This window comes from Pygoscelis adeliae, unplaced genomic scaffold, assembly GCF_000699105.1.
Source record: "Pygoscelis adeliae isolate BGI_AS28 unplaced genomic scaffold, ASM69910v1 Scaffold273, whole genome shotgun sequence".
Taxonomy (NCBI): domain Eukaryota; kingdom Metazoa; phylum Chordata; class Aves; order Sphenisciformes; family Spheniscidae; genus Pygoscelis; species Pygoscelis adeliae.
Genome location: NW_008824416.1, coordinates 565695 through 580280, shown reverse-complemented (window position 1 = coordinate 580280; position 14586 = coordinate 565695). Strand labels below are relative to the sequence as shown.

The following is a 14586-nucleotide window of genomic DNA, read 5'->3' as shown; positions in this document are numbered from 1 at the left end:
AGATAAGAAAAAGTCACCAACAGGCAGTTGAAGATTATTTTCTCTATTTAACAGGGAGCACATGGGCAAATTCTCCCCTACCACCACCACAGAGCTGAACGGTGCTGGTGGAGGGATTTAGGTGGTGTTTTACCAAGGTGGTAGGACCAAGGGCTACTAAAGGTTGGGCTGGGTGTGGGCAGGAGGCACAAGGGCTTGGCAAGGTGGCCAAGGCTTGGTCCTTGCCCACGGGCTGGCCACCCCACATGCAGAGCGAACCAGGCTGTCCATCGGGCACCACAATTCACGTACCACAATGCCAAAAAAGAAGCTGGGCCACCACAGCAAGCCCACATCAGCCATTTAAGCCTGCTGACGGACACGATCTGAGAGCAGCACAACTGCTGAGCAAGATAAAGAGCGGTCGCCAACAGCAACATACCTGGAGTGTATCTGCAAAGAGGACAATGAGGTTCTTCAAGTCTAACACAAGGCTCGGGTCCGAGCAGTAGGACTGCAAAGAAGAGAAGAAATTAAAACATGGTTTTAACTGCAGCACGCGGGAAAAATATTGCTCTCAGCCCTCCTGCGTTATCACTTGAGTGATAATAAATACATAGGCATGCCATACAGTCTTATGATCAGCAGCTTTTATCCTACAGTCCATGCCCTAACGTTGTACAGGGCAAGGGAAGGCACGCTGATAAGGGTATCTCTCCTCGTAACGCGCTGCTCTTGAGGCTCTCCATGATGAATAAGGATTTCGGTAGCTCTAGAGATACCTGAAGTGTCTCTAAGATTACCCAGGAGCTGCTGGGGAAGCGAGAGGAGATGAAGCAAATCAGCGCGCTGTCATACCAAGACGACAGCAGCGCCTCTCATTTAATATTTAGTGTGTTGTGCCTGACTGTAATGAAGCATCGCAGCAAGGCATCTCCGAGCCCCGTGCGAAGGCTGCATTGCTAAGTGGTTCCGGCTGAGAAAAAACATGCTGCATGACTATATTTCAGCAGCATTAATGGTCAGAGCTACAATACAAGTACTTATTGCGGGTCAGGATACTGCTTGAAACCCTGAAGACACAACTCAGCCCAGTGACAGCGCTGATCGTCCCCCCCAGAGCCACCCCGTGTTACCCACAGGCTTCGTGTGCTCTCTGGACACAGCAGACAACCTCCCTGTGCTGAAATATGTAGAGTTTCAGACAGACTTTTACCAAATATAGAATCAGCGATCATAAGCTGGAAGGAGAAACAGATTTAAAGCTCACTGGAAACTCAAGGAGGAATGACTCCATTAATCAATGTGAAAGACTGGAAGAGACACATTTTCCATTTCACTGTCCAAAAAAGAAAGTCAGAAAGAAAGATAATGCCCTAAAGCTATCAGAAGTGATAAAAGATGTCCCTGTCTGCAGCAAGGAAGAAAATCCAGGCGTAAGTCTGGCTGAAGGGGAAGAACCGAAACAGCCTCACTGATGTGAGAGCCCTCCATCCAGTCTCAACGGCAATATGAGATAGACGGCACCGGTCTATATGGGAGCTGTAGACTGAGCAGTGCATAGAGGTGACGGTGATGACCACAATACTAGCCTTGAGAAATCACGTAACATTTCATGATTACTGAAAAAAATCCCTGCCCGGCAGCCACTTCGTGCATTAAGTTTGGCATCACTTAAAACAACTTGTCATGGCAACAAAGCTGGTAAAATTGAAAAACACCGTGTTTGTACCTGGCTTACTCTCACGGCTTTCACCTAGCAGAAAACCCCACTTAAAAAGAAAATAAACACAGGTTTACAACCTAGCGGGGTGTACATCTCTGTGTTTATCTCTTTTCGTAACACAGAAGCTTAAGTGGAAGAAGGCAGCTTTCCAGTCAACACAACTGCCGTGCCGGACGGAGCCAGAGCGCCCCGGGAAGCCTCCGCGGTCCCTCATCCCAACGAGCTCCAGGTCCATCACCTGGATTATCCCCACCCACACAGGTAAAGCCAAGCAGCTCTTCAGCAACACTGCCCATGGGCAACCACGCTAAGCTAAAGTCAGGGGCACGTAAATGCAAAACTCAGTGTGGTTTGGAGGAAGCAGCATACTGCGTCTCCAGGCAGAAACGTTAGGGTTTTCTCAGCAAAGAGCAGTGACACCGTTATCACTTGGGTACCACCACGTGCCTGTTACATCACGTTAGCTGCAGGCCGGCGCTGACGTGACCCAGCAGCATCCTCGTGCTCTCGGACGGCACTGCCGTCCCCGAGCAGCAGTGGGATTTCAGTGATTTAATACTTCATTTTTCCTGGAGAAAACGGCCCAACAACTTGAAAACGGACTTGCAGAAAGTCATTAATGCTTTTTCTTTTACGGTCAAATGCAATTTTGTCATCCCATAAGCCAATGGGGTTTTCAGAAAACTCCAGTGCTCCCAGCTGAACCAGTACAACATTATATCAGGTCATGCAAAACTGGAAAAAAATTGTACGTTTTTTGCAATTGGCTCCAGTTTTTTTGCTCAAGCAGAGAAATACCAAAGCAACAAACAATTTTTCCAAACTTCTTTCAGTATTAAAGAATAAGAAGTCTATTTAGTGTCTTTTTATGCACAAATGATTCGCAGTTTGATAGCAGCCCATTCACTGCCACGACCTTTAAGGGAATTTCAAACAGGGTCACACTTTAGGGTGCCAAGTAGATGCTTTTTTCCCCGTTTTTCGGGACAAACCGACTCCCTCTGCTGGTGCTCTTCAAAAGTGATCAGCGAAGTAACAGGAAAAATATCAAACCACTATTTTCTTCTTCCCAGTCCCCCAAAATATTGAGAGTTTGATACAGGGGAATGCAGTGCATCAAGAGGCAAAAAAAGCTGGAGAAAGCTTTTGGGGAAACAGCAGTGTATTTTCATGTTATTGTTTTACAAAGGGTCATTGGAAAAGAGGCAAAACAAAGAATACTACTGTAAAAGCCAGTATTTCCAGCATGTCAAGTCATACTCAAGCAACAGCTGAGCGATCCGGGGCTTTTACTTACTGAATGTGTTCTTAGTGCTGCAATAGTTTTTGATAACGCCATCTCCCACAGCTCATCAATATAGGCTCTATTTACCAAGCCCTGCGTTGTATGCAAGATGTGATCTTCAACTACAAAAAACCTAACGGAGGGGAGAAAATGGCACTGTTATCAAAAGTCACAGCTTTCGAGACATCAAAAGAGATCTGCAAACACCACCAGCGAGGGATACGCGGCATTTGCACATCCACAAATCTCCAGAGCAAGCTCAGATTTGCAGTAGTATCTGTATCAAATATAGCCAACGCTAAACACTTTATTCACCTATTTTTAACATCGCAGTATTTTATATGATGTTTCACTGTGTTACAGAAGTGAGCTAAAACACAGTTGCTCCTAGTAATACCGCTCTATGTATACACAAAGGCAGAATTTCCCCTCTCGAAGTTCTCCACCCCGTTATTTGAACAAGAACCGCTGATTAAACTCCGCTCCAGCCAGCAGCAATCGTATTACAATTGGTTAACTGCAGGGGAAAATACTTAAACTGCAGGGAAAAATGCTGTAACTGCAGAGAAAAATACTCTCTCGCACCCGGATACACCACACGCTCACAACCATTTAAAGGCAATCAGTTCACTCCAACCTCCAGTTATCAAACACGCTGGCCAAAGAGAAACTGTATTTTTCAGGGAGCGAGCGTGGCACTGTACATTTTAAACAGCGACGCACAAAATCTCAGCTGTGTTTTGTCAGGGAAATTCAGCCCAGGAGCACGGAGCTGCGTGAGAGGGTGAGCAGCAGCACATATTGCCTTTGTGATGGCTGCAATTAGATGTTGAAATTATTATCGTTAGCTGAAGAAATTTCAATGTTATACCCTATCTTTGCTAGATTAGTGGTCTTAGGTTGCCTTCTCTTAGAGCTCGGCTGGTTTGGGAAGACTCTTGTCAAATTTGAGTGCAATAAGAAACACACAGGAATAGGGGCTTGAGAATCACCTCCTTTACCAGGAAAATAATCAAAGAATAATTATCAAATATTAAAGAATAATTAAGGCAGAGGGCCTATTCATCTCACTAGTGGGGCAAGTAGATCCACATAGTCCACAGAGATTATTTATCCTCAAATTCCCAGAAATGTGCTCGCTTGTACATGAGCTGGCAGATTCCTCCATGCTCCCACTAGTGACACAGCAAAGTTCATGGGTGCTATAAAATACACTCCAGAACACGTAAAAAGCCCAAACCACCTTTTTTTTTCTTCCTGTTTTGGCTCCCTTTAAAGGGCCCTCAAAAAGATCATCACACCCTCCTCTCTCTTTCTTTTTGGGCTCCTCAACAGCACAGCGCACACATATTTAGCCAGGATGCATATAAAAAAGAATACCTACCCTACAATTTGATTAAAATACTTCCTGTAGCCATCTAAAGTTTCATGCTGCAACAAAGAAAAAGCGAGCAAAGATTAAAACAACGGTGACCAAGAGCAATTGGAAATGAATTAGACACCACCCACCGGCGACAACATGCCCAGAGAATAACCCTCCGCTCCTTTATTCGGCAGAGCAAGTTTGGGCACTGCGAGTAGGGGACCATCGTACCATGTTTGAAGGAGGCTGGAGGACCAATCTGGCTTGTTTTCTTCTCTGCTTCCTGTAGTAGTTCTCAAAGGTTTCTCGGGCGCCCTGGAAAACAGAAGAGATTCATTCAAGTAATTATAACGGTTGGCATTAACCGTCAACTTGCAATATCCTGCATTTACCTTCAACTTGCAATATCCTGCGTTTAAGACGCAAATCTCATATTCCTCCAGCGTATCTGTGCAACGCTTTCCCGCAAAATTCAATCCAAACATCAGATGACAAAGAGTTTTTGGCTAAACACCAAACCAAAAAAATCAGCTGTTCAGGTATAAGAGTATCCGATTAACTCTTCTGTACCCGTTTTCCAGTATCGCTGTGCAGATGTGGTATCTGGAGGCGTGCAACCAGCTTCTTTACCGGACCATAACATGGACAAATATCAGATTTACTTAACCGTGGGGGCAGTGAAACAACCAATTTCTAGTGTTAGCAAAAAGAAAGAGGGGACAAACAATGCCAGAAATTCTTCCACTGATTCTTGGGTGCAGTGATGCAAAGCCACAAACATCAGGGAATTCAGGAAAAATGTGCTTGTGTGGGTTATAGCAATTTACGAGACTGGTCTATACAACTGGGAAAAATAAAATAGGTTTTTGAGCTCATTTTCTCCCAACATTACTGTGGGTCTGAGCCTCCAGAGGAGAGCCCGTTAGTCCCAAAAGCCGAACACCCGAGCTCCCCTCCACGGGCATCGCCCACCCACGCCGGGCACTGCGGCGGGGAACTGAACTGCTCTGGGGGCTTCTTCTGTAGGTGGCTTGTTTTACCAAGCCCGGCTACATCTGAGCATCCCCACCCAGGCAAAAAAACCCATGAGGATCCTCAAATGCCATCGACCCGCTGAGGCATTCAGACGTCCGCCCACCGCCCCCGTCCCCTAGGCTATGTAAAACCTTGCCGTTTTATCCCTGCCTGTTCCTCCCTCCTCCACGCCCGTGCTGTTTTATGTCTGAAATTGGATTATAAACACTTCAGAGAAGGGACAAGGTCTTGCTTTGAACTGTTCCAAGCCAAAAAAAAAAAAAAAAAAAAAAAAAAAAATCTCATTTGGAATTTACAAAACAAACAACGCAGAAGAACAGGTCTCACCTGAGCAAGGCACCAGCCATCAACCTTCTCTACTACAAAAAAAAAAAGTTAATTAAAAAGAAAAACCTGGTGCTGATTTAATGATTCTCCAGCTACTATGGCATTATACCACCAGGCTGCCTTAGGATGCCCTCGACTAAAGGGGTCTTACGAAACGTCTGCAATGAACCCCTGAGGAGCTGTAGCACGACTTGCTCCTTGTCTTCTACAAGCTGGAGCTCAAGGCTTAAACAAAAATTTAGCCTTACTGATGTGCCCCGGAGCATTCCCACCCGGTACTGCCCTTCCCAACAGTGCTAAAATTCATCAAAAAACCTTCTTGTGACCATGCACAAGCACTGCAAAGATTACACAGATTTATACCGTGGATTTTGTCTCTGAATTATACTTTTTATCCTAGCTGAATAGCAGGCGTGCACAGGATGAGCAGCTCCTGACCCACGCCGGGCACGTCCATCCATCCATCAGTGGTGCCAATGGTCCCAGCAAGGGACAAACCGGGATCAGGTATAAATCCAAGTCTTTCTCCTGCAATCCTGCATCAGCTTGAACCTACAAGTAACCTGACATCTTAAGAAAGCTTTTCAGAAACAGAAACTATCTGGGGACCAGCATTTCCATGTCATATGTCTTCTCAATGCTCTCAAAACCTGTTTCCCCCTGGAAAGGGAAAGGTCATGAGCCAGAAATCGGTGATCTACAGCTTAGACCCAGAACAGGGAGGATTATTACAATTTTTACCAAGCTAAGCGCTAGCCCCCTTCAGAGGACCTACAAGCAGGGATCTCTGACCTCCCTTCGAGGTCCTCTCCCAGGCCTGGGAGCCGGTGCTTTTCAGGATGATGGTGTCACCCATCTCCTCTCAATTTTGGCAGTGCCTCAGGAGAACCAAGACAGAACGGGCTGTTCCCACCCTGCCACTGATGGGACCGGACTTAAGATATTTATTAAATCCTGCTGTGCCTCACCTCTCAAAACTGACACAAGTGGCACAAAAAACCCTGATCATCTCCATCCTGACCATGACAACAACTCATCTCTGGTAGCATCACTGAAACGTTTGAGTGAAGCTACTTACTAACTTAGCACAGCCCGCTGCTACTGATGAATTTGTGGTGCAAATTCAAAACTGAGGGTGTTTTTTTCCCATTTCTTTAATAAATTAACGTATGGCACCATCAAAGGCAAGAGCACACAGAGGTTCAGCCACAACCACCAGCGCAGCCACCATGGCAGTTAGTTGCTCACGCCAGCCGCCGCGTTTAGCTTTATGCAACATCATATGGAAGTCGGTGGGTAATTAATTCCCCGTTACTGAACACGCATAAGCTCCATCTCCCCAAGCTACGCAGGCAAGATTTTGTGGTGACCTCAAGGACTTACTGGAAACTTGGAAAGCAGTTCATCAGGAGCAGGAGGCTGGTCTGAAACCAATCAGCCCTTTTAATACCAGATTTTGAAGATTTCTGCTAAGACTACACCACAGCAATTAAGTTCAGCTGAAATCACTTTCCCTCATCCCTCCAACTGAGCTCCGAGAACAGATCGTTCCTGCTCACCCCACCCTCACCATGCATTTCTTCAGGAAAGAAAGGCCAAGAAGTCATCCCACATGCGGCTCCACTTCCAGCACAGCTCTGCCCATCCTCCCATCACCCTGCGACACCACAGGCCTCATCCTGTAGCTGTTCACCTCATTAAAAAGCCTCTCCATCTGATGTGACCACTATCCCCTCAGCTCCTCAGGAGCACCCAGAGGATGGCGGCGGTCACCAAGTGCTGGGAGAGGCAGAAGTCATGAGATCATGGGGGACGGGGCAGCGGGAAGCACGCATCCCCATGGCCGAGAGCCGAAACCCCCAACACCCCATCACTCAGTTCCTTCGCCACTGGGGACAAGCCAGTTTTCTATCCCTATTTTACTGATGGCTTTTGAGGAAGATGAAGCATCTGGACCAACTTCATAATACTCTCTGAAAATTAAACTATTTTGGATTGCACTTTCAGAGGAAAAAATGTTTTCCACAGACACAAGAGGCAAGAGTGAGCTGGGCTGGAGATATCGTACAAAGGACTCACTACAAGCCTGCCTCTCAACCTTGGAGGGAAGCCCCTTCAGCCTCACAGGGTGCTTAGAAGGTTTTGGATGCCACGTCCTCCTTGTTCCAACCCAACAAATGGCTTTAACTGTAGTAGAAGAGAAGGAACAGGAAAGACCTTTGAAACCATTCCCCAAAAAATGTAGACCATATTCACATTTTAACAGTTTCCCTAAAATTTATGGCCTAGAGAGCTGCCAATTTGACCAAAACCATCTCCCTCCCAATGCACTGTTCCCTGTATTTTCTTTCTTGAGCCTTTTTTGACTGCCCCAAGAATTAGGGACTCTCTCATGAGAGGCTCCTCCAATGAAAAAACTTCTCCCAAAAAAACCCTCTTGATACTACCCACATTTTTCTTGCACATGATTTCATCCTTTTCTCTTAAGTGCATTCCTCCATCATCTCCCTAGATCTTTTCATTGCTCGCGTATTATATTCTCCCAAAAACGGGAAGTCTTTCTTCCCCTTGGTGGCAGTTTTAGCTTAGACCACCCAGTTTCCCACATTTGACCTATTTAAAACTATTCAACTTATCAGGTCTTCAGATAATACTACTCTTCTGTACTCTATTTTTTAATATTGTTTTCCTCTGGGTTAAAAAAAAAAAAAAAGCAAAGCAAAAAACCAAACAGAAAGAAACCACACCAAAAAGGTATCCAGAACAGACTATGAGACCCCGTGTTTTATAGATTACTCATCTGAAACACCACATAGTATTTGTACTTCAATCCCTTTCTCCTCTCCCAGCCCCATGCCTGGTGGTTTTTTCACATTTAACCAATCCTGTCCTTACCTCCCGTTTTCAAAGGCGATATTTTGGTACCTAAATGCTGTGTGCAAGGAATTGTGAGAAGTGACTTTGACAGCATCGCTCAGGCTGTCCAGGCTCAGCCTCTTGGTCCAGGGAGGTATGCCAGCATCTGCTTGGAATACCTCTTGGGCTGAATAAAAGATTTGCTCCAAAATCTCCTGAATGTTTCAGCGTGGCACGATACCCACACGGAACACCACCTTCATCAATCAATGCTTCGATAAAAATACCAGACAGGAGCTGACCTGCATGCGAGCACATAAGCTCGGAGCAGAGCTGTGCACGCACGTGCCCTACTCCTGCTCTCCATGTCCCCTCGGTGGGAAACAGTCCAACTTTTTTCTTTCTTTTCTGTTCCCCTAAAAGCAGCTATTTTACTCTGTAAAGATGCATTGCACCTGCGACGTTTTTCTTTTTCAACAAAACCCATGCTGCACATGCAGATCTCAAGCGGCATACGGCAGGTCTGAGAACGAGGACCACTTGGGAAAGACTACTGAAGGAGCAACTCCCAGCCCCAACCTCTCACGAACTTCCAAATCCACCACTGTCCTTCTGCAGAAGCAAGACGCTGCTAATACATATCATCACAGAGGCAGCATCCTTGCTCTTCTGGGTTTCTTGTGAGCTCTACCTATAACTTGGGGAAATCAAGTACTCATGGTGGGGAGAGAAGGAGGTGGTCTCTTTCCTATTCATCTATTCAGTTTTAATGAGAATAGGTTTCACCCAATTCTCAATCTCTTTAAGTGAGCAGGAAGAATCCAAAGCTACGCTTCCAAACTACACATTTATTGTAATCCAGTCCAGGAAAAAACCCTCAATAATGCCTCATATTTTTAAAATTGCCGGGCAGAACTTTCCTTCTCAAATTAGCTTCAGAGTTCACGGAGCTGGCAATGAGAGGCAGATAATTAAGATCGTAGATGAACACCACATAAGGGAAAACAGAATATAATCACAAGAATGCAAAAACAACAGCTGAAAAAAACCAAAAAAAGTTTCATAATGCAGGAGCAGCAGAGAGCTGAAAGCAAATCTAGCTGTGAATTACATGAGGCAAAACGTGCTGTAAGTTTTATTCTGCTGTTGTCCTCAGCAAATAATTAAAATGCCCAGTAAAATGGGACTTTCTGGATCCGGAACATGTAGATGACAATAGTTTGGATTACTAAATTTCTGCTTACCTGGAAGCAGAAACGCACCCTGTGTACTTCACGTAATGATAACTTACTTGCCGCATACAACTGGGTAACACAGACCATCGATAACCCATCATTCCCACGGTGACATTATTGGCTGAGCCATCTCAAACACTTCACACTTGCAACATCGTTTAGTCCATTCCCCAAAAATGAGTGGATCTTCTGAGCTCTTACATTAAAATGTCATTACAATAACAGTAAGCAAGGTGATGTGCTATGGTAATATATACTGAGTAGATTCCTCCCTTGACAAACCCCAGTTCTGCTTAGATCAGTGTATGTATGTGGACAGCAGAACAAGACCCAATTCACTGGTAACAGCCTAGTTTCCAATCCACTGGAGAACGCTTTTGTAGCACCCGATCCACAGACCACGCCATTCGCATCACTGCAGCTCTGGTTTAAGCAAACAGCGATGAATTTGGCTTTCTTCCTTGTTAGTGAGAATCTTAAACCCACGGCCCATCTGGATTTAGTAATGTATTAGCACTAGCTACTGCACGACCTGAGCTTCTCTTAAATTTATCTCTGGCTTTCGCTGGCTCTTCATCCTCCTTTGACTTTGGTCCACAAAAATTCTCAGGCACATGTTTCAGGAATTCTCCCGCCTTTAAAACAGAGACTTACCCAGCATCTCACAAAAGCACAGCTCCACTCCTACACAGCCCATCTCAAGGGCTCACACAACTGTTTCCCAAGAAGCAGATCAGTATTCATCTACCTGTGAAAGTCTGCCTTCAAACGGCTCCTTGTTCACTTGGAGAATTTACTGTGGAGCTCCCAAAATCCAAAACATTCTACCTAAGTTAAGACGTCAGTGTGGATGACTGATGAGCTTGATCATACCCGGTTAGATGTTTGGGCTCAGAAGGTTGTGGGTTAACGGGTCATGCTCTACATGGAGGCCTGTAACAAGCGGAGAATGACAGTGGGGGTTGTGGGACCTGCCTCACTTAACGTCTTCATCAATGACCTGGAGGAGGCAATGGACGTGGTCTCATCCACTTTGCAGATGACCCCAAATTGGGGGAAAAGTCAATACATTTGAGGTCAGGGCCACCATCTGGAGGGATCTCAGCAGGCTGGAGGAATGGGCCAACATGAACATAATGAAATTCAATGAGGACAAATGCCAAATGTCACATATGAAAAGGAAAACCCCTGAACCCCTTGCAACAATACAGACTGAGGACCACTGCTTTGGGAGCACCTCTGTGGATAAGGACCGTAAGTTTTGGTAGGCAGCAAGCTGAACATGCACCAACAGTGCATCCTCACGGAAAAAGCAGCCAAAAGCATCTGGGGATCTAACCCTAACATCTACGAGGAGGTCATTCAGAAGATGAAGCCAGGCCAACTCTTCACAGTGGTGCATGGCAGGAGAGACAACGGGTACAAATGAAAGAGACATTTTGACTGGTTGTAACAAAAAGGTTTTTCACAACAAGAACTGTCAGGCAGCAGAAAGAGTTCCCCAAAGGTGTTTTACAGTCTCCATCCTTGGAAGCTTTCAAGACCAGACTGGATGAAGCCCTGAGAAACCTGGTCTGATCTCACAGCTGACTTGCTCTGAGCGGGAGGTCGGACTAGAGACCTCCTGAGGTCCCTTCCCACCTGGATGACCCTATCCTGTGAGAAACACGCTTTACAAGCAGACTACGCAGAGATTTTGAAGCCTCCAGGTATTTTACACATGGCTTATTTCCCAGCCTGCGCTCCAAATGTCCTGATCCCCAGCCATTCCCCATGTGTCATGTTCTGCGAGGAGGAAGGGCCAGAATTGGGGCCAGAAGTCCCATTTCAGGGGGGTCATACTCACAGTTCAGCCAATCTCAGTCTCATTTCAACAAGTAACAGTATATTCCTTTTCCCCCATGTGACTGAGCAAGAGTGCTGCGATGCGTCACCCCTCACCTGGCTGAAACAGCCCCTGTAGATAGTGTTTCATTTTAATTTGCCTACAAGTGCCAAACAACACTTGGCATCGTATCAATGCCGAAGAGCCGCTCGGTCAAACCTGCATCCCACTTCTACTGCGCTCCTGCAACCCCAGAGTTTCACAGGCATACCCAAAACCAGACCCACATGTACAACCCCTGCCCCGACGGCTCAACAGCTCAGAGCAGCAGTTTGGATGGGACCTACCTTGTCAAAAGCAGCAGAGAAGTTTTAAAATCATGCAAAAAACTACTTTTTACCCCAAAATTACCTAAAAGGGGCAGTTTGTTTTCAGGAGAGATGATTGTCCGGCGCTTAAAGAAACCAACAGGAGCTTGTGCACTTAGTTAGAAATAAGTTGCAAGAAAACAAGCTTGGAAAATAAGTTTAACGTGCCCTGAAGAAGACTTCAGGGAGACCTTCTTGCAGCCTGTCAGTACTTAAAGGGGGCTTATAAAAAAGATGGGGGCAAACTTTTTAGCAGGGCCCGTTGTGACAGGACAAGGGGGAATGGCTTTAAACTAAAGGGGGGTAGATTGAGACTAGATATAAGGAAGAAATTTTTGACGCTGAGGGTGGTGATGCACTGGGACAGGTTGCCCAGAGAGGTGGTGGATGCCCCATCTCTGGAAACGTTCAAGGTCAGGTTGGACGGGGCTCTGAGCAACCTGATCTAGTTGAAGCTGTCCCTGCCCATGGCAGGGGGGTTGGACTAGATGGCCTTGAGAGGTCCCTTCCAACCCAAACTATTCTATGATTCTATGAAGATCTATCAGGGCAAGAGAACACCAGTAGCCACTAATGAAACACAAAGAAGTCTGACTCTTAAGCAGATGCTTAACTTTAAAAACATAAATATTCCCAAATAATATCACGGAGGCACACGGGTACACGTGCAGGTGCTCAGCACTGAGCATGTAAGCACTTTGCTGAATCAGGATCAAAAAGGAGGCTCTTGCTCAGCCCCGTGGAACTGCTTGTTGACTGTAAACACCACCTCGATACTGAAAACAAAAAGATAAAGCTAACCAGAAAATTGCGTGGGGGGAAGAGAGAGCGGCGGTACGGCAAGCACCGCTTTTGAGGTGAGCTTCTCCCTCCAAGGGTTGCAGAGCTGTGCACGCTCTCAAGCAGCCGTGCTCATCTCCACGTGTCCTGCACGGCTGAACGAGCACACACGAGCGGACAACAGTCACAGCCCCACCACGTCCTGACCAGGGACGTCTCCACCACCCTGGCTAGACTGATCTTCTGCGCTGCTCTGCTGGCCAGTATCTCACTGCGCTGTGCATCTCTTCCTACAAATAAAAGGGCCATGGGCACACACATGGAGCCATCTTCTTCCTACCAGCTCAGCCCTGCCCAGGCAGGATTTGATCTCTGCTTCACCTATCCCTGACTCCGGCTGGTACCCCGGATGGAAGACCATCACCCATTCCCTTCTTCAAATCGGTAAATCCCAAGTTTCAAAGTGAATTTCATGTTTCAGGTGCTTCAGGGCTTACGTCCAACAATGGTGCACTGATAGGAACTGCCTGACTTAGTGGACCTGTACACAAGCACTTCAAAAAAAATAATTGAGACCTAGCAAAGTGGAAGAAGGCCAAGGAGCAGAACTGAAGGCCATGCCAAAGGAAAGGAGTACTCCAGAGATCGCGTAGTACCAAGGTCATGAGCTAGTCAGTTGAAAGACATTCTGAGAACTAGCGAGAGCCACAAGAGCAGAAAGCCAACCCAGAAGAGTCCATAGGAGCTCTAGTGCTCCCTCCCCTCTCTCCGATTGTCTGTTTGGTAAGTTAATTTAAAGCAAAGTTTGAAAGCAAAAAAATTTACAAAGCAAAATCAAGAAGAAAACAAAGCTTGAAGTCTGGGTCCAACAGATAAAGTTACCTCCCTCCTGCTCCACCAACTAGTCCGATGTGGTTGGCAGATGCTGGCAGTGCTACCTGGGCCACTTTCATCAGCAGAGGTGGAGAAGATGGGAGAGAAATACCCTCCTGATCCCTTCGGGCCTGGCACCGGGAGCCCAGGTGAGCTCCCAGCCAGCCCCGGTCAGGCAAACAAGGAATATAAGGGCATCAGTGCACCAGAGAATTTAGAGCCAATTCTCTGCGGGGTGGAGACGCACGTGGCTTTTCTTTAGCTCTGATGCAAAGCGGCACAAGAGCCACCGCTTGTCCTAGGGAAAACTCTGGGTCCTGCAGCAGGTCCTGACACAGCTTCTCCCTGCTTCCCACCGGCTTGGCCATGAAATAGTTAACCATAGAGGAAAAGAGGTAAAATTTCCCCCTTTTTCCCCCTTCCTCCAAGGTGGACACCCAACAGCTCCTCTCTCAAAGGAGCCGGGCTCCTTCCTCCCAGAAAATAAGGCCATTATCCCCCCGTCCCACTGCCGGAGCCGGCGGCGCAGCATTGTTCCCTAGCCCTGTCTATAGGAAGCAATATCTATTTTCCATTTAGACGAGGGTAAAGCCTTTAATTTCACCCTCCTGGCTGCAGCTGGAGTTCCCTTTTAACTGCTTGGCCACGGGAGTGAAGACAGTTTTATATGGAAGAAAATGCTGAAAAGGCCACTTTAATATGCTTGCATGTGAAAAGGGGAGAGCTTTTCATACTGCACGGTAATGAGGGTCAGCGGGATATTACACTTCACCATATGGCTAATTTGCACAGCAGGTCAAATGCTCTATTTGCTTTTTAAAGACGGCCCTATAGATTAAGCTGCACTAAAACAAAACACACCAAAAAAAAAGAGAAAATAAAGAAGCGTGAGGAGGACATGCCCTCTAATGTTCGAGCCCGGCAGCACATCCAG

General features: G+C 46.4%; 1 protein-coding gene across 1 annotated transcript in view; it reads right to left on the bottom strand.

The window, feature by feature from the left end:
* EXOC6B (exocyst complex component 6B) overlaps positions 1-14586 on the bottom strand; it is a 267115-nt gene that overhangs the window by 126359 nt on the left and 126170 nt on the right. The window contains exons 10-13 of the mRNA XM_009320896.1: positions 4585-4668; positions 4375-4421; positions 3003-3123; positions 422-493 (exon numbers count right to left, since the gene is read on the bottom strand). Coding sequence (XP_009319171.1) covers positions 422-493; positions 3003-3123; positions 4375-4421; positions 4585-4668 — 324 coding nt within the window. The remainder of the gene's footprint in view (positions 1-421; positions 494-3002; positions 3124-4374; positions 4422-4584; positions 4669-14586) is intronic.